The sequence below is a fragment of the Arvicanthis niloticus genome, chromosome 3 (assembly GCF_011762505.2).
Source record: "Arvicanthis niloticus isolate mArvNil1 chromosome 3, mArvNil1.pat.X, whole genome shotgun sequence".
NCBI classification, from domain to species: Eukaryota; Metazoa; Chordata; class Mammalia; order Rodentia; family Muridae; genus Arvicanthis; species Arvicanthis niloticus.
The window spans coordinates 117,969,056-117,995,140 of record NC_047660.1 but is presented as its reverse complement, the minus strand read 5'-3'; the positions used below and the strand labels follow the sequence as shown (position 1 = coordinate 117,995,140).

The 26,085-nt window shown below is 41.8% G+C and overlaps 1 protein-coding gene and 1 long non-coding RNA gene across 2 annotated transcripts; one reads left to right on the top strand and one right to left on the bottom strand.

The window, feature by feature from the left end:
• Window positions 1-153: 153 nt before the first annotated feature.
• Window positions 154-13,329, top strand: LOC143441809 (uncharacterized). Its single transcript, XR_013109499.1, has 2 exons — window positions 154-2,436; window positions 13,112-13,329. It is a non-coding gene; the product is annotated as an uncharacterized LOC143441809 (long non-coding RNA).
• Window positions 13,330-13,730: 401 nt separating this feature from the next.
• LOC117705421 (prostaglandin-E(2) 9-reductase-like) lies at window positions 13,731-26,085 on the bottom strand. The gene is made up of 9 exons (XM_034498063.2): window positions 25,888-26,085; window positions 23,954-24,121; window positions 23,082-23,198; window positions 20,911-20,988; window positions 20,375-20,497; window positions 17,833-17,942; window positions 17,170-17,335; window positions 15,158-15,240; window positions 13,731-13,964 (listed from the first exon to the last, which is right to left on the bottom strand). The coding sequence occupies exons 1-9, from the start codon at window positions 25,966-25,968 to the stop codon at window positions 13,922-13,924; spliced, it is 969 nt and encodes a 322-aa protein (XP_034353954.1). The 5' UTR covers window positions 25,969-26,085; the 3' UTR covers window positions 13,731-13,921.

Here is a 26,085-nt window from a genome sequence, read left to right as displayed (position 1 = left end):
AAGAAGGGAGAGGCAGAGGGGTATGGGGCTATTTTTCCTGCCTCTGTTCTTCTTATTGGTGTCTACAGCAGTCTCCATGTTTCCAACTCCTTCTGGAAACACCTCCCCACCCCCACCCCCACCCCCACCCCCACCCCTGGCTATGGTCCAGACTCAGGACCAATGAACCTCTCCAGGGATTCTGTTTCAACCCAGACAGTCCCATCTTTTAGGTTTTGCTAATACCCTCCCTCCCCATCAACACTGCAGCTCTAAATGTGTTAGCTCACACATCCTGGTCATCTCTGGATCACCTGAGACACGTGTGGAACTAGAAATGTCCTCCTCAGGGCACATGAGAGTTTGGTCTTCAATTTGTGAAGCTGTGTTGAAGGCTCTGCTGCCTTTAGGGGGTGGAGCCTAGTTGACAGAAGCAGGTTGATAGGGGTGGACCTTTGAGGGTTGTTATCACCACTCCTGGTTCTGTTCAGCGGTGAGTGCTTTCTGGTTCACAGTGTGAACAGCTACTGCCTGTGTTCCCACCCCCACAGACAGAACCTATTCATCACAACTTCTCTGCCATAAAGAGTGAAATGCACCCTGAAACTGTGAGCCCAGATCAGCCTCCCCATCCCTTAGGTTTGATTTCAGCCAGGTGTTTTAGTGTCTGCGATGTGAGTATGCTCCCACCAATGGATTTTTGTAGCGAGCCGCTGTGGCTGCACACATGCGTTTTTCCAACATGGCGCTGGCCACATGTTTCCCCAGCAATAAACAATCATTCTGCGCAGCTGCTAGGCAGAAAGAGCGCCAAACCACTGGCCTATCCCGAGGCGTAATACTGGGTAGTGAGCAAGCAGCCATTCAGAAGTGAATACGTCACTCTAGGGTGTATTTAAGGGACCCTCTTCCGGTTTCTTGGGTCTTTCCGCTTTATCGTGTGCAGTAGTAAAAAGTTCCTCGTGGCAGTAAACCCGTATCGCCTCCTGTCCTTATTCGCGGGCGAAAAGGGATTTTGGGGGCGCGCGTTACAGATTTTATGTCTCAGCGACTCAGTCACCCTTGTAATATGTCTCTTGCAAAAATTTCCTCTGGTTGAAAGACCATGGCTGCTTTCATTTATCTTGACTTCATATAGTCTAATTTCATTTTTCTTCTAAAATACGCTTTCTCTTTTATGCTCACGAGACTATTTTGTTCTTATACACATTTTCTCATTTTCTCTCAACTCTAGGGGAAATGGCACGGGTCTGTGGTCAGGCTGGCTGCACGCCAGGGTTCTGTTATAGAAGGACTGAATTATAGTAGCTTATTAGCTAATAGTAAGTGTTCAATAAATGTCTGTTAAAGTAATGATCGTATTTAATCGTTTCAAGGCCAACTGAAGACACCTGGAAAGTTCTGCATTGTATGAACGTAAAGCACAGGACATCCAAAGTTGCTTTTAACAATGTCTTTTCACATACCATGTTTTCTAAAATAGTGTGTGTGAGGCTCTGGACTTGAGTAATCTTTTCTGCGAGTGCCCTTTGCTCAGGCACTGGCTTCCCAGCATAGCAAGTGTTCCCTTCATTTCGAAAGCACTGTACACTTACACTGCTATTAAACTACGATCAGCCTGTGCTATAATTATTCTGCTCATGGCTATTTTGCCCTCTCCGCATCCCACACAGAAGACTCTCAAGAGACAGCAAATATGCTTTTTGGCAAGCATGTCTTATGTTCCTATGCTCTTCATCTTTATCGTGTATTTCTTTAGGATAAACTTAAGCCATCGCACCTTTTAAAATAGTTGTTGATCTATGAATTAAATATTTAAGTAACTCCAAAGAGTTCGGAGAGGCACATGGCACAGCTCCCCACTGGTACGAATATGCAGTTGTTTCCCACGTTTGGAGAAGTTGCAGGAGTCAGCAGCACAGCTGGATGTAATGGATGAGTTGCATCCTGGGAAAACCACCTTCACTGTCATGGTATTTCCCCTGCCGGGTGTGTGGGAATAGAACTGATTTTAAAGAGAAAAAAATCAATTGAATCCATTTTTATTTTCAACCTGCTCTGGTTAATAAATGGTTAGTTAATCACTAGTTCTGAAGAAAGGGAGAGAAGGTGGTTTGGTCAAAGGTTATTTGAGTGAAGTAAGTATCTAGGCCTTTGTTTTCTTTCAGCTTATAGTAACTTCCAATGAAAACACTCACTCACCAAAACTTTGTACTTCCAGGGGTGTATGAGTCATCCTGTGTGACCATGAAGAAAAGGTCAAAGAAGTGGCAGCTGGGAAATGGAACTAGGGTGTCACTCTTTCCTACCTCTGACAGAACAATGTGCAGCCTTTGTTTGGGGCCCCATGCTTCTTTGTTGGTTTATGGCTTGGGATTGGACAACAGAGACCACTATCATGGGATGGGAGCCCAGGGTGAGGCAGAGGATTCGTGCTGTGTGCTCAAAGCTTGACAGGTTTGTTTACCTCTCTGGGTTGTAACACTGCCTCTTTTTCTTGACCCTGAGGCTGGGGAGCCAGGAAAATGTAACAGAATCCTGTTGCCAGCCCCAGCCCACTGCATTGTCTCTCTTTGATTTCCTGACCTAGATCACGGCGTTATAAATAAGCCTCTTGCTGAAAATAGTCTTGATTTACCTGTTCCGTCTTTCGTGTTGATGACTTCAGAACGAGGGAGGAAGTATTTTAGATACATGGATATCTTTCTCATAAAGGTAATTTGGTGTTGCCAGGCAGTGATGGCACACACAAAGTCTCTCCTTGGAAGACAATCACTGCACATCCTCAAGGTTGGCGAATGCAGACAGAATAATAAAATAGAAGTCACTGCCATGTTGACCAAGTGCTTGTACTGAACCAGACATTGTTCCAAGCACTTTTTATATATTAACTCTTTGTCCCCCAGTCCTATGACATAAGCGTTATTGTTCTGTCTACTCAACAGAGGGTGGGGGAATGAAGACAAAATATCAACACCTTGTGAAAGTTTATATGGTAAGTGGAAAATTCACACACAGGCAGGCTGGTGCCTGAATCTAGACTCTTAACTTTTACACTTTCGTAGGTTTTCAAGTCCCCTTAGTTTGGTGGATGCTATCCACTATTCTCTGAACTCTCCAAGAATATCTTCTGCTTGCTGTCTTTGTATCTCACCAGCCCACTTGAGGTCAGTTCCTGCCTGCACTTCTGCTGAGAAGCATTTTGTTGAGAGCCATAAGAGACACTGTCAATGCAATTCAATTGGAATCTTTTAGACTGAGGTCAATATTCGTCTCTTGCCTGAAATCCCTCTGTGGAGGTACACTAGTGAGTCTGACAAATTTGGTAGAAGGAAGTTGGCTCCAAATTGCCTATGATAGATGTCTAACAGAGCAAGAAGAAAATGTCCATTCAGCTGATACAATGTGTGTCTAAGGACTTCCAAAACTCAAGCCGAAGGAATCTGTTGCACTGAGTAACCCATGTAGCTAGAACGAGGAATCCACCCTTAAGTGGAGTCCCTGACTTTTGTGCTTCTTCTCAAGTTCATCTTCTGTCTGGGCTGGGCTTTTGTAACTTGCTAATGTGATATTACTCCTTTACTTAAGCTGGAGGCAGTAGCTCTTTGCTGTATTCAGAACAGAAGCTTGTGTATGTATCTGTCATGTGATGCTTCCAGCTTATTTGTTTGGCTTCGTTTTCTCCTAATTCTTACCTTATACCCTATGTTACTGTGGTGGTTTGAATAGGGTTGTCTCCCCATAGACTCATGTGTTTGAATGTTGGGACCATACAAAGTGGCGCTATTAGGAGGTATGGCTTTGTTGGAGTGGTCTTGGAGGAAGTGTGTCACTGTGGGGGCTGGCTTTGAGGTCTCCTATGCTCAAGTTACACCCAGTGTGGAGCACAGTTTCCTTCTGCTGCTTGGGGAGTAAGATGTAAAATTCACATTTCTTTCTCCGGCACCCTTTTTACCTGGATGTTGGAATGTTTCCTGCCATGATGATAATGGACTAAACCTCTGAAACTGTAAGCTAGTCCAAATTAAATGTTTTCCTTTACAAGAGTTGCCTTGGTCATGGTGTCTCTTCACAGCAATAAAACCCTAAGACATTGATAATATGCTTCTCGATGATCCCTGAGCATAACAGGATGGTTTACCTTGTTCTTTCGTTAGGACTTCATGACCTCCTTTATGTAGGCACTCACTTATCCATCCACCCACTCATTTATCCATCCATCTACCCACCCATTCATCCACCCACTCATTCATCCATCCATCCACCCACTCATCCACCCACTCATTCATTCATCCATCCACCCACTCATCCACCCACTCATTCATTCATCCATCCACCCACTCATTCATCCATCCATCTATCTACCCACCCATTCATCTACCCACCCATTCATCCATCTATCCACCCACTCATCCATCCATCCACCCACTCATCCATCCATCCATCCATCCATCCATCCATCCATCCATCCATCCATAAATGCACCATTGAGCACCCTCTCTGGATTCAGCTCTATTCTAAGTACATGAAAAGTATCATAAACCAAATCTATGTATAACTCCTAACAGAAATTTCAATAACACGGCCTAATCCAAGTCTGTAGGCATGATAACCTGGGAGACTGATGGTGTGAGTCCTGGAGTCTGAAGACCAGAGAACCTGGTGATTTTATGTCTAAGGATAGGAGATGATTCTCCATATTCAGAGGGTGTATGCATGAGAGGGAGAGGAAGAGGGAGAAGGAGAAGGAGGGAGAGAAATTTCATCTATCCTACACCAATCTCTCCAGGCACCCTGTGGATTTGACAGTGCCTGCCCACACTGGGAAGAGCAATCTTCTGACTCAGTGCACTAATGCAGATGCCAGTCTCTTTGGGTAGTACTGAGAGGTCCACTGAGAAATAAAAACCTTAAAAGTGGAAAAATTTCAATTCCCAGGAGGCGAACTGGGCTCCTCAGAGAAAGCCACTGACAATGAGTCTTTAGTCAGTGATGACCCTGAATGAGGGAGGATAGTTCCAGAGCTGAGTCAGATCCAGGGACACCTGGCAGGGAACACTAACAAGGCCAGAGCTGAGCTGCTCTCTGAAATTCTTCAAGGTCTCACCAAATATAATGAAACTAACATAGTGAGCAATCAAAATTGTATTAATGTCACTGCTTTGCTCCTACCAATCATATTAGAGGTTACCTAACCCTTCTAGAATTTTCCCCTAGCCTTGCATAAAAGGCGGCCTGAGAACCCCTCAGGTCATTGCAATTTTGATGAATGGCTGACCTCTGCATGCTGGTAATTTCAATATAAACACCCTTTGCTTTTGCATACTATTTGAGTCTGAGGTCTTCCTTCAGTGACTCTTAGACCCTAACAGTACCCTCACAGACATACCCAGAAATAATGCTTTGTCAGCCATCTAGAACTTCAAATAATGATGACAGCCTTTCCTTGAACAGGGTCTGATTCTGCAAATGATGCTAACATGGGAAAGCACAAGTGGGAAGGTAGTGGTCTGCAGAAAACAGCGCCTGGTTAGCGCACTGAGCCTGGTGTAGGCTTCAGTTTTTCCAAAGACCTACTTTTAATATGGGTTCTTAAATGCATTAACTTCCCTTCTAACCCATTGCCCACAAGAGACAGTGGAAAAGGAAGGTTATTAGGACACAGGGGAAGTGGATCTGCTTAGATAATGTTCGTTGGAGCAAATCCAATCTGCAGCTCAGTTCAAAGGAATCAGCAGTGGCAGCTCAATCCACTCAGAAACATTTCACAAATACACCAACAGTCCAGTTCAGTAGTGTTGGGATAGCAAACACAAATCAGCAGCATGACCTAGCAGGAACAGCCAGGCCTCAGCCAAATCAGCATGAGCCAGCAGGAGCAATTATACCAGGAGGCTTTGCAGTACCTCTCTCAATGAACTAAGGCCAGCTAAGATGTGACACCAATGATGCGTTGCAAAGCTAGCTATGCAAGCCAGCTCCCATCACTGTCCCTTGAGTCCTATTTATGGTCCCTTCAAACATTATGTGTCTTCTAAAGGTCTTGCCTCATCATGTGTCTTGCCTTAGCATGTGAGTCTGTCTTAGCAAAATCCCATTTGAGTCTGGACCAGCTGTTATCATTCTGCAAGCCAGCCCGAGTCTGAGGAAGTGTCAAGAAGCCGTTAGAACACCCCAGAAGTTTTTTGGTGAGTTTTTCTCTATGGAGTCACAACAGTCAGAGCTCAGCAATGCAGTGTAAGGTGAACCAATGCACATGTGTCGTTAGCAAAGAATCCTTCATCACGTGTCCTTTCACGTGCTTGCTTTTAGCAGAATATCCTTTCACCTGTGTCCACTTCAGGAAAACACCCCTTCATGTGTTTGCCCCAGCAAAACACCATCTGACACAACTGACTTTCCAAAGAAACCATAAGTTTCTACTTCAACCTAATATCCAGCTTTGCATGGAGTTTTAAATCATATAGAACAGTAAATACAATAAAGTCTCTTTCTGTTTACGTTTCTGTGAGCTGCTTTTTTTTTTTTTTTTTTTTTTTGGTCATTCTTATTAAGGAATAGGGTCTCACTGTGTTGTCTAATCTGACCTGGACTTCTGAGCTCAGACCATTTTCCAGCTTCATCCACAAGAGAACCTGGGAATGGAGGTGGCCCCTGCTGCACCCTGAGTGGTCATTTGAAGTTGTGAGTCTGGCCCAAGACATTATAACAATAATCTATTTTCTGTGTGCTCACCTGGCCTTTCCTGGTTTGCTAGAAGACAAATGTACACACTAGGCAGGGCCAAGCTGTATGATGGTTGCATGTTCTACTCAGCACCTTCTAACCAAAAGCAAATCCCAGGGATTTAAAACAATGAGTGTAAAACATCCAACACATATCTTTAGCTACAGAAGTACTTTTACATTTAGGTTTTCATTTTAGGCACTCAGCTTTGTCTTTAGTTTTAACTTGACATTAGGTGATTGAAAACGCCATCAAAATTTCATTCTTGCTCAAAATGTAAACTAGAAAGCTTTTGAAGTTGAAAATGTATGTTCAAGACTTCATCCATTAGGAAAAAAGGCTGGCAGGATGGCTCAGCAAGTAAAGGTCCCTACTGTCAAGACTGAAGACTGGAATTTGATCCCTGAGACCCACACGGTAGAGGCAGGGAACTGATTCCTGAGCTTGTGCCGTGTCCTGTACAGGTGTGTACACAAATATAAGCACACAAAATGATAAATAAAAACAGAATTTAAAAAATGAGCTGGAAAGGTGGACCAGTGGTTAAAAGCATGTATAGCTGGGGACCTGAGCTCAGTTCCCAGCTCCCATGTTAGGTTCCTCCCAACAGCCTGTGTCTCCAGCTTGAGTGAAGTCTGAGATAGCCAGCCCCATGGACACCTGTACTCATGTACACATATACCTATCCAGACACACAGACATAGACATAATTAAAAATTAAAAAAATATATATTTAAAAAGATTTACTTATTATGTATGTAGAGTTCTGTCTACATGTATGTCTGCAGGCCAGAAGAGGGCACCAGATCTCATTATAGATGGTTGTGAGCCACCATGTAGTTGCTAGGAATTGAACTGAGGACATCTGGAAGAGCAGCCAGTGCTCTTAACCTCTGAGCCATCTTTCCAGCCCCTAAAAATATTTTTAAAGCAACAAAAAAATTTAAAAGAAAGACTTGAGCAGACATGCAAGTAAGTAAAAGATTCGTTTTAAAAAAAAACAAGATTAGCATGTTTTAAGGGAGAAGAGCTGCTGAATTTGAGGTCCTGTTATGATAAAAATCTCTGACATAAACAACTCAAGGGAGGGAAAGTTCAGTTGAGTCCATGAGAAGTGTTTTGTGGTGGGAAAAGTGGGTGGAGGAGTAGGCTGAGCACCTGGGGGCAGACAGGAAGCAAAGAGAGAACAGAGATCAACTCAAAACAATAAGCAACCCTACCCCAACCCCAGAAACTCACCTCCTCCAGGTAGGTCCACCTTTTATAATGCCCCAGATTGTCTCAAAAAGTATCCCCATCTGGTGGTCAACTCTCCCATAGTGAGCCAGATCATATCAAGTCTTCATGATCTGTGTGGTTCTCAGGAAGAAAGACCAATAATTTTGTTCTTATCATGGTGGAAACAAAAACTGCAGAATCGAATTCTTTAAAAAAAAAAAAAAATGAAAGTGGTTATTTGTAGTGCATTGAAGCCAAAGAAAAGTTCAATTCTGATTTGTGAAATGGAGAATAGCGTTATTGACTGGCCAATAATACAGTATACAAGATACTATAACAGCAGCAAAAGAAGCCTATGCGTATGGAGTACTTATTGTCTGCAAGGTCTGTGCTATACAGTAAACATACATAGTAACCGTGTCAGCCACCTTGTACAAAGGGCCTCAGAGAAGCTAATCTGACTTGCTTTCAGCCTGGTGGTTGATTGGTGGAAAATCAGTAATTACCAAACCATGTGTTGTGGATTTTATTTTATTTTTATTTAATATTTAAAAATTTAAATTTAATGTATTTGAGTGTTTTGCCTGCATGTATTATCTGTGTGCCATTTCGTGCTTGGTGCTTGGTGCTTGGTGCTTGGTGCTTGGTGCTTGGTGCTTGGAGAGGTCAGAGAAAGCATTAGACCCCATGGGACTAGAGTTGCAGATGGCTGTGAGTCTCTGTGTGTGTGCTGAGGGTCAAATTAGAGTCCTCTAGAAGAGCAACCCATCTTTTAACCTGAGTCATCCCTCTAGCTTCTGATATGGATTTTAAATCTCTTTTGTTTCTAATCATGGAGAAATTCGACAGAGGAAGTTTTGTTTGCCCCGTGTGGTAGTTTGTAAGCATTTAGGGAAGAGCAAGAGCCACTGTTAGCAGCTGCATGTACAGCTTTATTCATTCACACAAGTGAGAAGGCTCTCTACTCCACACCCCATTTCCTGAGACTGTGAGGCAGGAGTTAGAGCCAGCTGCCCCCTTTTAAATGGGACAAGTGCTGCTGACATTGGCTTAACTCTGCAAATGCTCGCCAGCTCCCTGGATCTCCAGCTTCGACCCTTCCTCCACTTTATCAGTTCTTTGTCACTAAGGAGGCACAGGTCCAAGTGTGACACAACGGCTAGAAGCCTTTCATGGGTCCTCATCATCTGAAAGTTCTTGGCACTCTGTTCTGACCTCCCTTCCTAGTGTCCTCTCTGTTTGTTGCTTCCACTCGCCTCTTTGTGCTGACAGCCACATTGCCCACTGTGGACCACACTCTGCCTTGTGTTGCCAAAGTGCCAGCATCAATGTCCTTCTGTTCTATTGTTAGATTCTCATGCATATTTTATGAGACATCTCAAATGTTATTTTTATAGTGAAATAGAAAATCTCTCTCCCAGAATTCTTACCTAACCAAGGTGAGTCCACACGTTTTCTGTCCTGTATCCCCACAACACTTCACATTGACTGCATTTTGTTGTGGGGTCTACTTAAATCCAACATACATCCAACATAACTCAAACACCAGGTCAATGCAGATGACAGAAATGTATTGTCCTCAAGCCTCTACTGACCGATTAGGGCCACAGAACAGCCCCGGGAGCTGCACTATGACCCTGAAGGGACATTGTACAACATATTTAAAGGGTAAGACCATCGAGCAATGGGGGATGGCCTATAGCATTGCCCAGTCATATATTGACACGAGGGGCTGAGCAAGGGAGTTTTCATCAATTAGGATGGAAGTTGGTCCCTGGGACTGGGAACATGAACTTGTTTGATTCTGCAGCAAGATGGAGACATTGTTCTTGAGATGTCTGAACTCAGACAACTGTTTCCCTACAATAGAAACTGGAATACAATAGAAACCAGCTTTGGGAAGTCCCCAACTCCCCTAGGGCCTGAGATCTTGAGTTCAGTTTGTCCCTATGGTTCAATGGAGTCTGAAAACAAAACGGTAGTACTTAGAGTAAGTTTCTCTTGCTTGTTCCCAACACATTTGATATCAGTTATGGCTCAGACTCCTCGGTTAGACTCTGAGGAAAGTCCCTACCTAGCTACTCTTGACATTTCCAGAGCCCTGGAGTGGAAGTTTCTGGTCATGTAATGTGATTCGGACTCACATGGTATTTTGCTGAGGCAAGACTTGTGGGAGGACATGTGATGTTTGGAGACAGCATAAACAGGATTTACCAGATAGTGACAGCGTGCTTGCAGAGTTAGCCTTGTAACACTTCGTTGGTCTCATGTCTTCGCTGATCTTCACTTTGTTGAGAGAGGCATAGCAGAGAACTCCCCCTGGCGTCCCAGCTGGTCCGGGTCACTCCTGCTGACTTGTGCTGATTTGGCGGAGGCCTGACTGTTTCTGCTGGGCAGTGCCACTGCTGCTGATTCGTGTTTGACATCCTGACACTACTGAACTGGACTGCTGGTGTCCTGATCACAGAGATTGGAATTGCCCCAAAGAACAACTTCTAAACAGGTCCACACCCCATTGTTCTATTTACCATGTTTTCTCCTCTACTTTTGGATGGTAGGGTTGTGGGGGAGGGGGAAGCATTTGAGAACCCTTATTAAAAGTAGGTTTCTGAAGAATCCAAGCCTGCAGAACCCAATACCACAAAAGGCACAAGCAATATCACTACCTAATCAAAGATTGTTAAAAAAAAAGCCTTCATATAAATGTATCTTCATCTGCGGTCCTGCTGTCACATTAACCTGGGCACTTCCTCAGATGTGATGAATTTGTTCCATGGCTCCTGCAGACAAAACGGTGGTATCCAGCTCTCTGATTCAAGACGTTACTGTTACTATCTTTATACTATATTTTTACTATGGTTCATTTAAGTGTGATGGAAATGTGTGTCCTCCCAACACAGGTCTCAGCTCTCCTCGATCCATATTCATTTCCCAGGTATACCAGTTGCCAGCAATGATGCTCACCCCCACATGGTGGGCTGTATCAAGATGTTAGCAGATGTAAGATGTAGCGGAGCTATGACGTCTACAAAACAGTCACTCATTCTTCTCGTAGAAACTCTAAATTGCCCAGAAATATCTGGAAAGTTTAGACATCTCCAGACCATGCTATGTGAGAAGCAGAGTGAGTATGAACTTTCCAGGTGTAACACAGTCACCTGCAGCTACAGTCGTAAGCTCAAGCTCACGGAACTTGGTTCTCTCTTGTAGGAAACCAACGTAGATGCTTGCCTATGGTGTGAGGTTTCTAGCGCCACCTAGTGGCTCACTTGTGCTTCCTACAATGGTGCTGTTCTCTGGGAATTGTGTTCATGTAATAAAACTTTCTAATGTTCTCAGACATTCTGATTTATGGCAAGACTTTGGGTTCCTTAATCTCATGAAGGCACGCTTGCTTCATGAGTAGGTACGACAGATATATTCAAAGGCAACTTAAACCCCCTTGCTTCAGGTATTCATCTCAACTCAGAGAAGTCCCCAGAACTGAGAATGGTCACTATTAGTGAAATAAGATTCCATTATATTTTTGTAAATTTTCTGTCATTCGTTAATGTTTTATATACAACTGATGAAAATTGTATCCAATTAAAGACAAGACTACTAAAATATAAAATATATTGTGTGAAAGTATATATTACTTTATACAAATTTGTATTTTAGTATGTCATCTTCCTTATTATAGGAATAGAAAGCATTTTCTTCCATTTGTTCAAGTCTTAATATTTTTCTTCAATATCTTATTATTTTTCTCTGTGGAATCTCTGGAATCAATGTTAGATTTATTCTTAGGTATTTTGAATTGTCATTAAAACAGTTTTGATAACATTCCAACTGTAGGTGCTTTCCTCAAATTTTGTGTGTGTGTTTGTGTTGTGTCTAAGTCAGCTACAAAGAACTCTTGACACACTCTAAGATTTTCTTTTTACTCAGATCTCTTGACTACAAATAAGATGTAGAAATATAAACAGTAAAATCTCTTGGGCAAAATGACTGAATGTCATTCATATAGTCTTCAAATACTGGAAAAATTCAGCAGGTAGTAGGAGATACAAAGGAACTCGTTTCGAAAAGCACCAAGTTCCAGATGTCCCTTAAGTGGAAGCAAGGCTGTGGAGTGTTATCGGGCTTCCTGTCTATAGTGTTTAGGGGAAGGCTGTGCTGTGGATACTGATTAGGGTTTCTCAGTCCATAGATGGTGTTTAAACCCACAAATACATCTGCAGTCACCAGGGGAGAAAGTAAACTTAAAAACTAACCCAAGATTCCAGGGCAGGTGAAACTAATGCCTCCTCTAACTTAAGACAGGGACTCTTCAGGTACATGGACATGATATGGGATGAGCAGGTTGGGGACTTATGTGTCTCCTGAGGGTGGTGGCTTCAGAAAGCCTCTGGTACAGTGGTTCTCCACCTTCCTAGCACTGCAACTCTTTGGTACAGTTCATCATAGTGTGGTGATCCCCAACCTTAACACTATTTCGTTGCTAATTCATTACTGTAGTTTTGCTACTGTTATGAATCGTCATGTAAATATGATAGACGGTATATCTGGTATGTGACCTCAAAAGGGGTCACAGCCCACCAGTTGAGAATCGCTGCTCTGGGACCTGATAAAACCTGCCATAAGAAAGGCACTTGGAAGGAAGCTTGTGTTAAAAGTACCCACGTCCAGGGCTAGAGAGATGGTTAAGAGCACTGACTGCTCTTCCAGAGGTCCTGAGTTCAAGTTCCAACAACCACCCAATGGCTCACAACCATCTGCAATGAGATCCAATGTCCTTTTCTGGTGTGTCTGAAGACAGCTTCAATGTACTCATTTATATAAAATAAACTTTAAAAAAAGTATGCATGTTCTTAACAACCTTTGTTTTTTACCACTACACATGGCACTGTCTTGTGCTTTGCAAAAAGGGCATCTGAAATGAAGGTTTAGAGCCTCAAAACTCGCTGATTCAAACTTTAACCTCCTAAATGTATTCAGAATGCGTGTGCACTTTTGTAAAAGAGACTGCAAAAGGCTGATGGCTTTTGAGAGTGTCCTGTTATGTCCATGCACTGCTTTCAAATGGTTTAAGTTTGAAGACTTTGTCTTAAATGTATTATTTACCATTTAAATAGTGCATCACGAATAATGAATTTGAGATTATTTTGCGTTTTATATGTATGTATATACTTGTTTCATTTTAAAGATACTTCAAAGAGAGAAGGCAAGATGGCTCAGCTGGGAGAAGAGTTTGTCACACAAGCCTGATGACCAGACTTCAGTCCCCAGGACACATGATGGAAAGAGAGACCCCACTGCTGAGTTGTCCTCTGGCTGTCATGTGCACTGTTACATGCACGTCCCCACAGTAACATCCATCGTACACAATAATAATAATAATCAATAAAAATATTTGAAAGGAAATGCATGTCAAATCCAAATTTATTTCTAAAACTAAGCAAGTTGGACACGGAATAAGTACTCAGCAGTTTTTCACTTGTCAGTTAATTTGGTTTTCAGCCTCTCAATGAATTCCTCACAGTGTTGGCACGAATCCCTTTATATTACACAAAGACATTAGGTTTAACCCTCAACTCTGGCTCTTGGGAGAAAAGTCCTTTTTTTGTCTAAATGGTAAACCTATCAACATATCCCTGAATCTCAAGCAGAGGATTGTTCAAGTCTTCTCTCCTCAACTCCACACCCCCAACCACTAATCCTTCCAAGCTGACTATTCACTCCCTTCCCTGTCAACACCCAAATTCTAGTTTACTTTAGTGACTCAGATGGAAACAGACCATACAAATAAAAGACAGCAGAGGTGGTTACATGTACCTCATAGACCAAAACTTTATTGTCTTCCAAGTATCACAAAAACACCATGCTCAGCCCTCTCAGTGCAGTTCAGTGTGGGTTGACGGTGATGTCAGCGTCACCCAGAGGTGACAGTGATCAGCATTCATAGCATCTCACACATTGTTCCCTTCGGGCTGATGTCGTGACAAAGGCTTCCATGTTAATATTCATCCGAATATGGATAATTGGGGTGAGCAGAAGTACTGAAATGGTAAAGAAATGTATAGTGCAGGCTCAAACTGTAGAACGAATGGCTTTCCTGACCATTATCACAAGAGAAGGATTTTATTTACTGGCTGTATAATCTGTCCTATTGCCACAAAATGGCTGCGTAGTAAATATCTGTTAGCCATAACAAAATTATCTCACTTTTGTTCCCCTGCTTGGAAGATTATGGAGTTTAGGCATTCACATGTGCAAACATGTTCTTTTCTATCAACTACATCAGCAGTTTACTGAAGCAATATCTCATCCCTTCTTACTGAAAACATTCAGTGCAACCAGAACCTGATTAGGACTTGTGTACAGCATTTCTACAGATATGATTCAAACGTATATGTATGTGTGTATAAGACTTCTTCTTAGTGGTTCTCAACCTTCCTAATTCTATGACCCTTTAATACAGTTCTTCATGTTGTGGTGACTCCCCCCCCCCCCATTATTTTGTTATTTTGTTGCTACTTCATAACTATAATTTTGGTACTGTTATGGTGATATGCAGGATATCTGATATGCAACCCTGTGAAAGGGTCACTTGACCCCATATGGGGTGTGACACACAAGTTGAGAACCAGTGATGTATATATATACAGATATATGTAAATATGCATACATACATGTATATATGTAAGTCTATATGGTTTAGTGCTGGTAATCCTAAATTTATAATTCATTAAGCTTTAATTCACTGTCTATCGTGTAAAACACTATATTTAATTTAGAAATGAAAAGGACAGAATTATGGGATGTACTTCCATGTCAAAGTAGCTCATTACATAGTTTTTAGGTCTCCGCACTTGAAAAACAACACAAATATAAAGCAATAAAAATATTTAAAAATTTTGGACCTTTCTAAATAGGCTCCAGTAAAATCCATAATGCATATCTACTATATAGTTGTCAAATACATTGGTTTGCATGTTGGTATGAAGTCAGCAACATTGGCTAGCACGCAGTCTGTGGAATAACAAATGCCCATGTGTGGTGATTCAAGTTAACCCTGGTTGCAGGCACCCTGTTAATATAACAGTTCTCTGTGAAGAATTTGAGACCAGAGTTCCCAAAAGCTCCCATCTCACACTGACCCCACTAGTCAGTATTATGGCCACTCTTAACAACCATATTAAATTTGCCATCAGAAAATGAATTGCGTGATGTATTTTCCAAGGTTACTTACATATGAACCATAGCATATCGGTAATTTTTGTTCAGCCTCTCTAGAACTGCCATGTCCTCTGCTGGCAACTGGAACTCAAAAACCTGTCACATAAGTAGACAGATTTTAGTATGACCACATATTTGCTGGTCTGAAAAGCACAAGCTAATCAGGCTGAAAGGTGTGGGGATAATAGCTTCCATAAGATAATAGCAAGAAAAAAAGATTCAAATTATTAATGAAATGCTTCTCAGCCTTTGGGCTAAGATCAAATAAAACTATTAATGAATTCCAAATAAAACTTGGATGCAAGAATATTGCTATGTATAATATATTGAAACCACAACACTACAGGCAAAAATCAGAACTCAAAAGAGGCTGGAGAAGAAACACATCTGTCATATGCAAAGATCACAGGACAAACTTCACACAAGACCCAGAGAAATCTAATGACCACTTTTTGAAACATATATGAGATAGCAATCATTTTCATGGATACCCTCAGCTGTGTATATCCAACTAATGAGTGATCAGAACCTGAAAATACCCTTTCTAATGTAATCAGAAATTTCTCAAATGCCAATGGTACTTTGTTTAAAAGATTCAGGAGCTGCCTCAAAAAGGATGTTGCTATTGAAATTTGTAATGCTTTAAAGATCAAAACAATTTTCACTCATTACGAGACCATCAAAGTGAGTTTTGCCAGCATTGGGTGGCATCTGTCTCCCCACTGCTTGAGTTTTGCCTGGCCTGTATTTACAATGGTCCCTGGAGAATGAAAACGACAGGGTGGCAGTTTTACGCCTAGACACAAAAATAAGTTTCAAGTATCTGGTCCTACACTGAGTATAAAGCACATCTGTAATCCCAGTTCTCTGGAGGCTAAAGGCAGAAGACTGTGGGTCTGAGGTTAGCCTGGATTGCATAGAGAGACTCCAGAGGGAGAAACGGGGAATAAAAGCATCAATTTATTAATTTCATTTATTTTAAACTTGGATATTGAAACTGGCTGACTGGATGACTGTTATAGGCAACAACACTTTCTTTCTTTCTTTCTTTCTTTCTTTCTTCCTTCCTTCCTTTCTTTCTTTCTTTTCTATTTTTTATTATCAAATCATAATTTTTACTTTTTAACACAGGGGTTATAAACACAAAAATGCAGGATGTGGGGAAGGGGATGACACAGGAGCATAGGTATTCAGGGGGAGTACAGATATCTTTCAGAACAGGGTATCAGCTGGGTGAAGGTTCAGGGGACAGGTCACCATGACTTGTCCTTATCTAAGCAATAGGATTTTCTTACTTGAAAATAAAGATAATCAACCCACAGATGGATCAGTGTTTGAACATTCTTCTTTATGAGCATCAAGAACATGTAACATGAGTTTTTTCATATTTTATTGGATGTTATGTTTACATTTCAGATTTTATCTCCTTACCCCATTCCCCCCACCACCCAGGAGCCCCCTATTCCATCCTCCCTCCTGCCTCCACAAGGGTGTGCCCCCACCTACCTCCCTTGCCCCCTCCCCACCCTCGAATTCCTCCCCACTCGGTGTTCAGCCTTCATGGGACCAAGGATCTCCTCTCCCACCCATGCCTGACAAGACCATCTTCCCCTAAGTATACAGCTGAAGTCATGGGTGCCTCTCTTTGTGCTCCCAGGCTGGTGATTTAAACCCTGGGGAGCTCTGGTTGGCTGGCACTGTTGCCCTCCTCTTGGGGCCACCAACCCTATAACATGAGTTTTTAATGTGGGCTGAAAATCACATGGTCCAGTTCCTTCATTTCAGGGACTGAATGACAGGTCTTCATTTGCATAAGGCTTGAGAGCACATCGGTGAATCGGAGCCAATCCCAGTCCTTTACAGTCATGAATCCAGAATGCTATTGTGGAGAGGAAAATGCTCATGCGTGCATGTGAAGCATACACGCTGAGGAAACGCCAGAGACAGACACTCGACTGGGAGCTCACACGAGGCCTCCGTGGGAGAGACACTGTGAAGGAGCCCTGCCACCCACAGCCTTCTCACCTTTATGTTCTCCTTGATCCGCTTCTCGTTGAAACTCTTGGCGATAGTCACAATTCCACGCTGCAGCAGATACCGGAGGGAAATCAGGGCTGGAGTCTGCTTGTGTTTTTCTGCCATGGCACAAAGAGTTGGGTCTTCCAAGAGATATGGGGCATCCTCCTCTATCCTGAAGAGAAAGGAATATTGGCTGCTTGAGGTCAAGATTTAATGTGTTAGGAGGCTTACAGAACAAACGGATGTGCTCAGTCTAGACCCAGGATTCTTAAATATGACCCCTAACCCAGTGAGGCTAGCATCATCTGGAGTATTTTCAGTGGTCGATTTCCCCTCCTATTTTAGCTTGTTGAATTCATTCCAAAACAAACAAACAAACAAACCAAAACCAGAAACTCTCAGAATTGTAAAACTGAAAATATTTTATGTGTCTGAGTGACACATAAAATATTGTCACATCTTAGTGACAATCTTTTCTTTTTATTTATTTTATTATTATTATTATTATTTTTAAGACAAGGTTTCATTGTGTAGCCATGGCTGTCCTGGAACTCACTCTGTAGACCAAGCTGGCCTCAAACTCAGAGATTCCCCTGCCTCTGCCTCCCAAGTGCTGGGACTAAAGATGTGCACCGCCATGGTCCAGCTTTAGTTAGCAATCTTTATTACCATTTCTTACACCGTTGGGTGCCTAGAGCACCATAGGCAACCAGAACAATGTCTTTTGATTTGCAGTAATCCAGGAGCTTGCTCTGGTTCAGGTAAGGATGACATTCTACCTGTAGGTGGACAAGATAGAAGGGTACTAGACTGTAGAAAACTTCACACGGCCATGAAAAAAGAAACATTCATAAAGTAAAAGATGCTGGATTGAAAACTCTATACTGTGTGAAATCCGAATAGAAAATCTCAACTGCAAGTAATAATCCTCTTTTTAAAAGTAAGAACAGGCCACAGAGCAGGCGGACTAAAGTCACCCAGAGGCTTGCCTGCCTGCCCCCTTCCCCAGGGTCCTCTCCCCCCTGCTTCCTTCCTGCTTGCAGTGTGGGCGGTCCACAGTGTGAGTCAATACAAATGTGGAAGTATGCAGTGGAGGGATGGGGGGCAAGAGAAGTGGGATGGTTTAAGCACTATGAGAAGAGGCAGAACTGAAGAGACCCGGGTGGAGAGATAGCCTGTGTGAGTAGCCTGTCTTGATGCCTGAGGTCCTGGCACTGCTGCAGCTGAGGGCCACGTGTGGGTCTATGGCCATACAGTATCAGGGTCTCACATTACCACCAAAGACCATGTGGATGTCCTAGGTCTGAGCTGCTGCCTGGGACCATGTTGATATCCAAGAGCTGCGCAGAGCTGGTCTCACCCCTCACAGGCTATGGCATTTGGAAGAGTTGGCTCAGTTTCTTGCTAGTACAGTGCTCCAGAGAGTGTGGGCCCCCGCACCTCATCTGGGCAGTACAGTAGAGCCGTCGGGTACAGGACCCTTGCTGGGTGCAGGTGGTATGGTTTGAGATGATGAGAGCAGGAGAGCTGGCCCTGCCCCTTGCCTGCTGCAGCCTTTGGTGAGCTAGCCCAGGCAGTGCTAAAGAGCTTACCCTGGTGGTGTGGGTGTGGGAGAGCTGTTGGATGGGCTGACCAGTTAGCTACCACCCAGGCCCAGATCTAGGACTTTGAGTTGGTCCACTCCAACATCTCTCCCATCTATGAACTGCTGGAGTGCATAAAGGGGCTGGTCCTGCAGATCCAAAGCTGCAGGACTTCCGTGACACAGGGCAGCAACAGGATATCTGAGGAGAGTCCTGGTGAGGAGCCAGTGTGATAGGGTATCAGAAACCGGAGGTGTCCAACCAGACCAATGACTCATTGCAATGAAAAATGTGTGGACGAAGTGGTGTGTGTGACACACTGTGACACATCACAGCCTGCACAGTGAGCTTTTGTTTTATTATTATTTTTTTTAATTTTATTTTGGGGGGAGGTTGCGAGGGCAGATATGAAGGGAAAGGGAGATGATTGAGATTTGGGTGGGGTGCATGATGTGAAATTCATAAGGAATCAAGTTTCCTTTTGAAAAAAGTAAAAACATTGCTAAGGCATGTTGGGAATTGGTTCTAATGCTTTGTCTTATTTCGTCTCCCAAAAGCTGTGCTTCTAGACCTGAGGGTCCCTGCCCCCAGCTAGCCTTGATTGATAATAAAGAATTGCTGTGCAGCCAATGGCTGGGCAGGGAGATGGGACAGGACTTGTGGGCAAGGGACAGAGAGAGAGAGGGAGGGCGGGCAGGAGGGAGGGAAGGAGGGAGAGAGGGAGGGCGGGCCACTTTCCCAGTTGGATCTGGGGTAGCAGAGATGAAATATAGATTTAAAAAAAAATGTTAACTCAGGAATTCCAGATGGAGAGTGTTTGCTAGCCTTGGGGAGGTTTAGAAGTGCCCAAACCATTGAACTGACTTGTGTGTGTGTGTGTGTGTGTGTGTGTGTGTGTGTGTGTGTGTGTGTGTGTGTCTTTCATTTGTGAATCCAGAGAGCTCTTGGGTGGATGCAGTGGTGCTCTCGACCCTGTCAGAGTCAAAGCAATTTAACTAATTCACCACTACAAAGGTGAATTAACTCTGTACCGCAGAATGCAGATAAAACTCAGAGAAAAGAACTATCGATGCTACATGGGAAAGATGCTCACTGAACTTTGGATTTTGAACTGAACCAATAAAGCAAAAGTTTCGGTGGAGACTCCTGAGGGCAGGTATGAAGGACAAAAGAGTAAGTTTGGTATGGAGTCTGCTGGTGACATCTGGGTATACTTGGGTATCAGAGCAGCGAGAGGTGGGTAAAGGAGCTTGCCACACATGTCTGGTGGGACCTGAGTTCAATTTCCAGAACCCACATAAAGGTGAAAACAGAAAGCCAACTCTACAAGGTTCATCTCTGACATCCACACATGAACCATAGCATAGCATGCCTGCACACCCCCCCCCCCAGAGAGAGAGAGACAGAGACAGACAGAGACAGACAGACAAACAGAAAAAGACAAAAAAAGGACATCATTCATACACATATACACACAAAATAAAAAGAATAAGTTATTTTTAAATACATCATTATATCAGTTGTTTATACAATGGTCAGCCTTGAAAACATACATACAAGTAACACTATACAAACTGAGTAAGTTGTGCTTATATGTTCAGGAACACACACACACACACACCACGCACCTGGTTGCACACAGGCTTGTACTTGAGCCCCGGCTTGTTCAGGATCATCTCCAGTTGCCTGCGGTTAAAGTTGGACACCCCGATGGACTTGGCTAACCCTGCATCTTTACACTTCTCCATGGCCTGGGGTAGGGGAAGGTAGTAAAGAATACTTTATGAAGGTGATCATGGATGGTTATAAACACAATGTTGTGTTGCTAGAAAGAACACTGTCAGGGAAGGAAAATAAAGCTAGCTGCATTAGTTATTAAGAAGAGAGAAACCAGTTTAAATATGGGCAGAAGATGACAGAATGGATGCCTTTGTTCTCCTTAGGAGGCAGAGAGTCTATTGCACACAGTGGAGTGTATTTCCCTCAATGCCTTCCCAGTTGTTTCTAATAAAGTCCAATAATACCTTCCTCCCCACAGCAGCAGAATAACTCTAGTAAAGATACGAGTTTCTTGATCTAAAGCTGCATGTCTGACTCTCACATGTGAAGTGGAGACCTGACTCCCTTTCTTAACTTCCCCCATGGTCTTTATCCCAATACTCACCTCCCATGTGTCACGTAGATCCACTGTGTCAAATACTAACTTCCCATTTTCATACATTGGACAAAGATCATTGCCTGGCTGGAATAGAAACAGCCATTATAACCATCTCACCAATTTTATGACTGTCCCTATAGCAATGTATACAATATGTGTATATTAGGTTTCATAATTTGAATACATTAGGTTTATATTTGCAAAAGATTTTGCCTATGAAGTTGTAAGGATTATTCAAGGTGACAGATGACTTTTCTTCTCTAACACCTACTATATGTGTTAATTCACATTTCCCTAGGTCTTTTCGACCTGCATCACTGTTTAATACCAGTGTGATTTCCCCCAGAGAAACATCTGTCTGCCACTGAGAGAGTTGGTAGTTACATGGGCACAATCCCCAGCAAATAAGAAATTGCAGTCTTGACATGGCTAGTGTTCCCATCAGCGTTAATTTCCCCAAGCATGATGTCAAAGGTCAAAGGTTAGACATGGCAGCTAAACATTGTCCATTAAGGAACTGGAGATACAGCTTGGCTGGTAGGTAGAGTGTGTGATGCAGCATGCACAAGGCCTTAGATTCAATCCCCAACACCGCATGCATCAAGTATGGTGGCACATGCTGCAATTCCAGATCTTAGGAGATGGGGCTAGAAGGATGAGAAGTTCAAGCTCACCCTCCACTCGTTGGTGAGCTATGTGAGACCTTATCTCAAAAGTAAGCAAGTGAATAAATGCATAAATCCAGGCTGGGTCTGTGGACCTTTTTAAATTTTCAGTTATAAGAAGTATGAACTAAGAAGAAAGAAAACATGAAAATAGGAAAGTAGATAAGACACTGGGGTCGGAATAACTCTTTAGTTTTCTCTAAATATCAAAGATGAGTCAGAAAAAAAAATCACTGGCAACACCACTCAGCTGGGTCCACCTAGGAAGTGTGACCCATTAATTCCTTGGGTTTGAATTCTTTTCAGAATGCTGCATGTGCTTACTGAGGAATCTGTTTTCCAGGTCATAAGATTAAACATCCTAATGAGCAAATAGTTTTCTAACCTCAGCTAATGTCTCTCAAAAAGCACCATTTATGGCTTACGTCTTGATTACATCTGTGTTCGATCTTAAGCTTTTTGTTTTTCTTTATTTTCAGTGCAGTATGTCAAGGGTCATACAAAGGGGATTGAATCATGGGGAAGATATCAATAGTCAAATGTCATTGTTTGTAGACTAAACAATATCAAGATGGGTACAATTGCCATTATTCCTAGACACGGAGTAAGAGTTATCATTTGTTTTGTTACATATTATTTGACAAATAGGAAAACACATACATTTACCAAGTACTGGCCACGTTCCAGATACTATATCAGTTCATTTAATCTCTTTTCTTCTCTGTGAGTTATATTGTAATATTCTCACTGACATTGACCAATGAGAATAAAGTCATAGCTTTTTAAGGAATGACTATAAAGCAGCCAATTGCAACAAAAAGTTCAAAACCATGCAGTATGAGCTGGGTGTGCAGATGTACACTGTTATCCCAGCACTCAGACGATTAAAAAGAGACCAGCAGGTCAACATAGCTGGAACCTGTTAAAACTAAGAATGAATGTGTGATCTGCCAGCACAGTGCTCTACCTTTGGAGACCCCCACTTTATATATTAAAACACCATTTTTGTTCCTGACATTTGCCCAACTTTGTGCAGTTATCAGATGTCAGTGGATCAGTGGCCATGATAGTGCATACTATAATCCCAGCATATGGAGGCAAAAGGATCTAGATTTAATGTTAGTTTTGGCTACATAGCAAGGATAAAGACTAAATCAAGATTAATTTTTATGCAGGAAGATGTAGATAAGGTACTGAATATAAATAACCTTGAACCCTGAACAAGCCACATTTGCTACCAATGGAGGGGGGAAATGGAACAAAAGACAAACCTGTAGTAAAAGGTCAGTGTGTGTGTGTGTGTGTGTGTGTGTGTGTGTGTGTGTGTGTGTGTGTGTACAGTTCTCAAGATTTTCCCAATCCACGAGTCTACCATGATTTGGGTTCCTTGCCTTTCCCATGACTTATCTTGAATGGGTTCCATGATACATGCTTTACATTTCTATCTATTTGCTTAGGTCTAAATAAATCACCAATGAAATTATGGTCACGATGAAGATGCTGGTTGCTTACCTTCATTGACACTGGGAAATGAATAAGATAGAGGTCAACATAATCCAGCTGAAGCTTTTTCAGTGATTGTTCCAAGCAAGGCTGGACCAGCTCTGGTCTATGACATGTGGGGGAAAGCTGCAAATGTTAGAGAGTGAAAATTGAGACTTTTAAAACTGATTGGAAACTGATGACCACAGAGCAAAAATACTCTGCCAAATGTTGAGTTTTCCATTGTCTAACCAACAACGTAAACTTTGATATATATTTGAATTTTATTAGTAAATCTATAGGACAATGGAAGGAAATTATTAATACTTGTGTAAAAATTGGATATAATAACAGTAACAACCAACCTCTGAAATATATTTCGCAAGAGTTTACAAAGGAGGCGTCTGTCTTATTCCTTTATCTATTCACTCAATAAGAAAGAGTTAATATTCCTTTCATTTACATAAATGAAAGAAAATATTGCCAAGATTTTAATGTGCATTAGGCACAATACAAGACTCTAGCAATGTTTTATGAGATACTTAGGAAGAAAATTTTTCTTCTTCTCTGTCACCGATGAAAGTAAAAATTGGATGTCAAGAATCTTAAGAAATATCAGTTACCCAAGAGATTAGGAAACTATAGTTTTATCATAGCTCTGTCCATGTTAAATCACACTGCTTTAAGACAAAAAAAAAAAAAAAAAAAAAAAAACCCCAGTAATTTTACACTAGAGCTACAAATTCAAACAGTGGTGAGGAGTGGTTATCAGCTTCCTGTTTTCAGCACTGGTTGAACATATGTAACTAAACAGCAGACCAATATGCCTAATTTATTTACTGATCAAATCATATAAATATCAACACATCAGTTTCATTCATTTGCACACCAGTGCACAATACCTTTGAAGTGTAGAATATATCTTCTCTCTTCACAGTGCCATCAGCAATCTTGCTTCGGATGGCCAACCCTACTTCCTCCTCATTTTGGTAGAAATAAGCTGAATCAATATGGCGGAATCCCGCATCTATAGCTATTTTGGTGGCTTCCATAGCCATACTCTTGGGAACCTAGAACAGCAACCAAAAGGAGTACTTAGAGATCTGTATGACTGAATTAATTCTGGAACATCTAGCTATTTACAAACTACACATTTCTGCTGTGTGGCATGAGTTCTGTCTTCAGGGTGATGTGTCTTCCCAGGTTTGACTGGGTCATTTCTTTTTAAAGGCACCTGAGAAAAGTTTTCAGCCCGAGACTAAAGCAGTTATAAAGTAAGACTAGCCAAGACAGTGTACACTTCAAGAGATACTGAGGAAAGAATGTTGGAAGTCTCTTCTACTTCCACACAGAACAGAGAACACACTTAATTCCCATCATGTTGTGCCTAGAGAATACATGAGTATATTGTTTTCAGGAAAGCTGTGGAGAGACTCGATTCCTAGTTACTTAGCTGAGACATCCTAATTATTTCCCAATTCCTAATTATTTACATAGATATATTCTGTCAGAACACCCTAAAACGTCACTCTCCCAAAGGAAAGCGGACATTCACAAACTCCATTCTTTGTGCAAACAATTAAAAAATTTGGCATTCTTCTCTATTACAAAATAATGAAAATTAAGGTTGCCAGGGTCTAATTTGAAAATAGACACTGTGGATGCATTTCCCTCTCCTTTATAATTCATTTAAGATCTTTGAGCTACTCTCTTCCAGATAGTAATAAAATAAGGCCAGACCTGGTGGCACAGACTGAGGAAGGCGATTCCTGAGTTCAAGATCTGACTGAGCAACACAGTGAGATCTTGTCTCAAAATGTAGGGCTTTTGTGCTAAGCCTGGTGATGTATGCAATAGCTTTCCATGATAGAGTATGTGCTTAGCATGTTCAAGGGCTTAGGTTCAATCCCCTTTACTGAAATACATGTATATCACTGCAAACGATAGTCACCATTCTGTTGACACGCCAGAACTTAACCCTTATCCTTGTTTTGGTACCTATTTCCAACCTAAGAACCATTATTCTACATTTAAGTCAACAAATGTAGTTTTTATACATATTTGGGTTTTGTGTCTGACTTATTTTTAAAACATCTTCCAATTCCCGCACTTTATAAAAATGACACATTTAGCTTTTTTTGGTGGCTGAACAATATCCCACTCTCTCTGTGTGCATGTGCGTTTAGCAACGTATGCATCCGTTGTTTGATTGACAACATTTCATAACTGTTATTAGTGAGAGTAATGACTCCAGCATACTGACTTTATTTCCTTTTATAGATGGAGGAGGTTAGGATTAGATCATATAAATGTTCTATTTTTAGAAGCTTCTATATTGTTTTCTTTAGTGTTTGAACTGATTTACATTCCCATCAGCAGTGTATTGAAAAAAAAAAAAAAACAGTGCTCTGTTTTTTTCTGCACCCCCACCAGAGTTTGCTTTTTGCTGTCCTTTAGTAACAGCTATTCAAAGGTGAAATTTTATCTCACTGTAGTCTTGAATTTCAAGACAGGCTACAAAGCCACAGTAACTGAAGCAGCACTGTATTATCCTGAAACAATGACACCAAAGGAAGAAAGCACAGAGAAAATCCTTCAAATCATTAGTATAGGAAACCATTTTTTTTAACTCAAATACATATATAGAATTGTGCAGAACTAAGAAACATTTTATTTTACTTTTAAATAAGGTTAAATGTATAATGTTATTAAATTTTAAAAAATTTGAGATTACAATATAGTTTTAACATTTATCCCTTCCTTTTCCTCCCCACAACCCCTCCCATATACCCCTCCTTGTTTTCTTTCAACTTGATGCTTCTTTCTTCATCCTTACCTCTTCTGGGGCAAAGGTTCCAAAGCCAAGCACAGGAATGTGGTGGCCGTCGTTTAGTTCCACATAGCGCTTGGGAGTCATTCTGCAGGCTCTGCTTGTGATCGTCGATCGTCCTGCTATCACTGGGAACTGAGTAACAGGACAAGACACAGCAACTGTAGTATTGAAGCATTCAAGGTTAATTATTATTCACTTCCT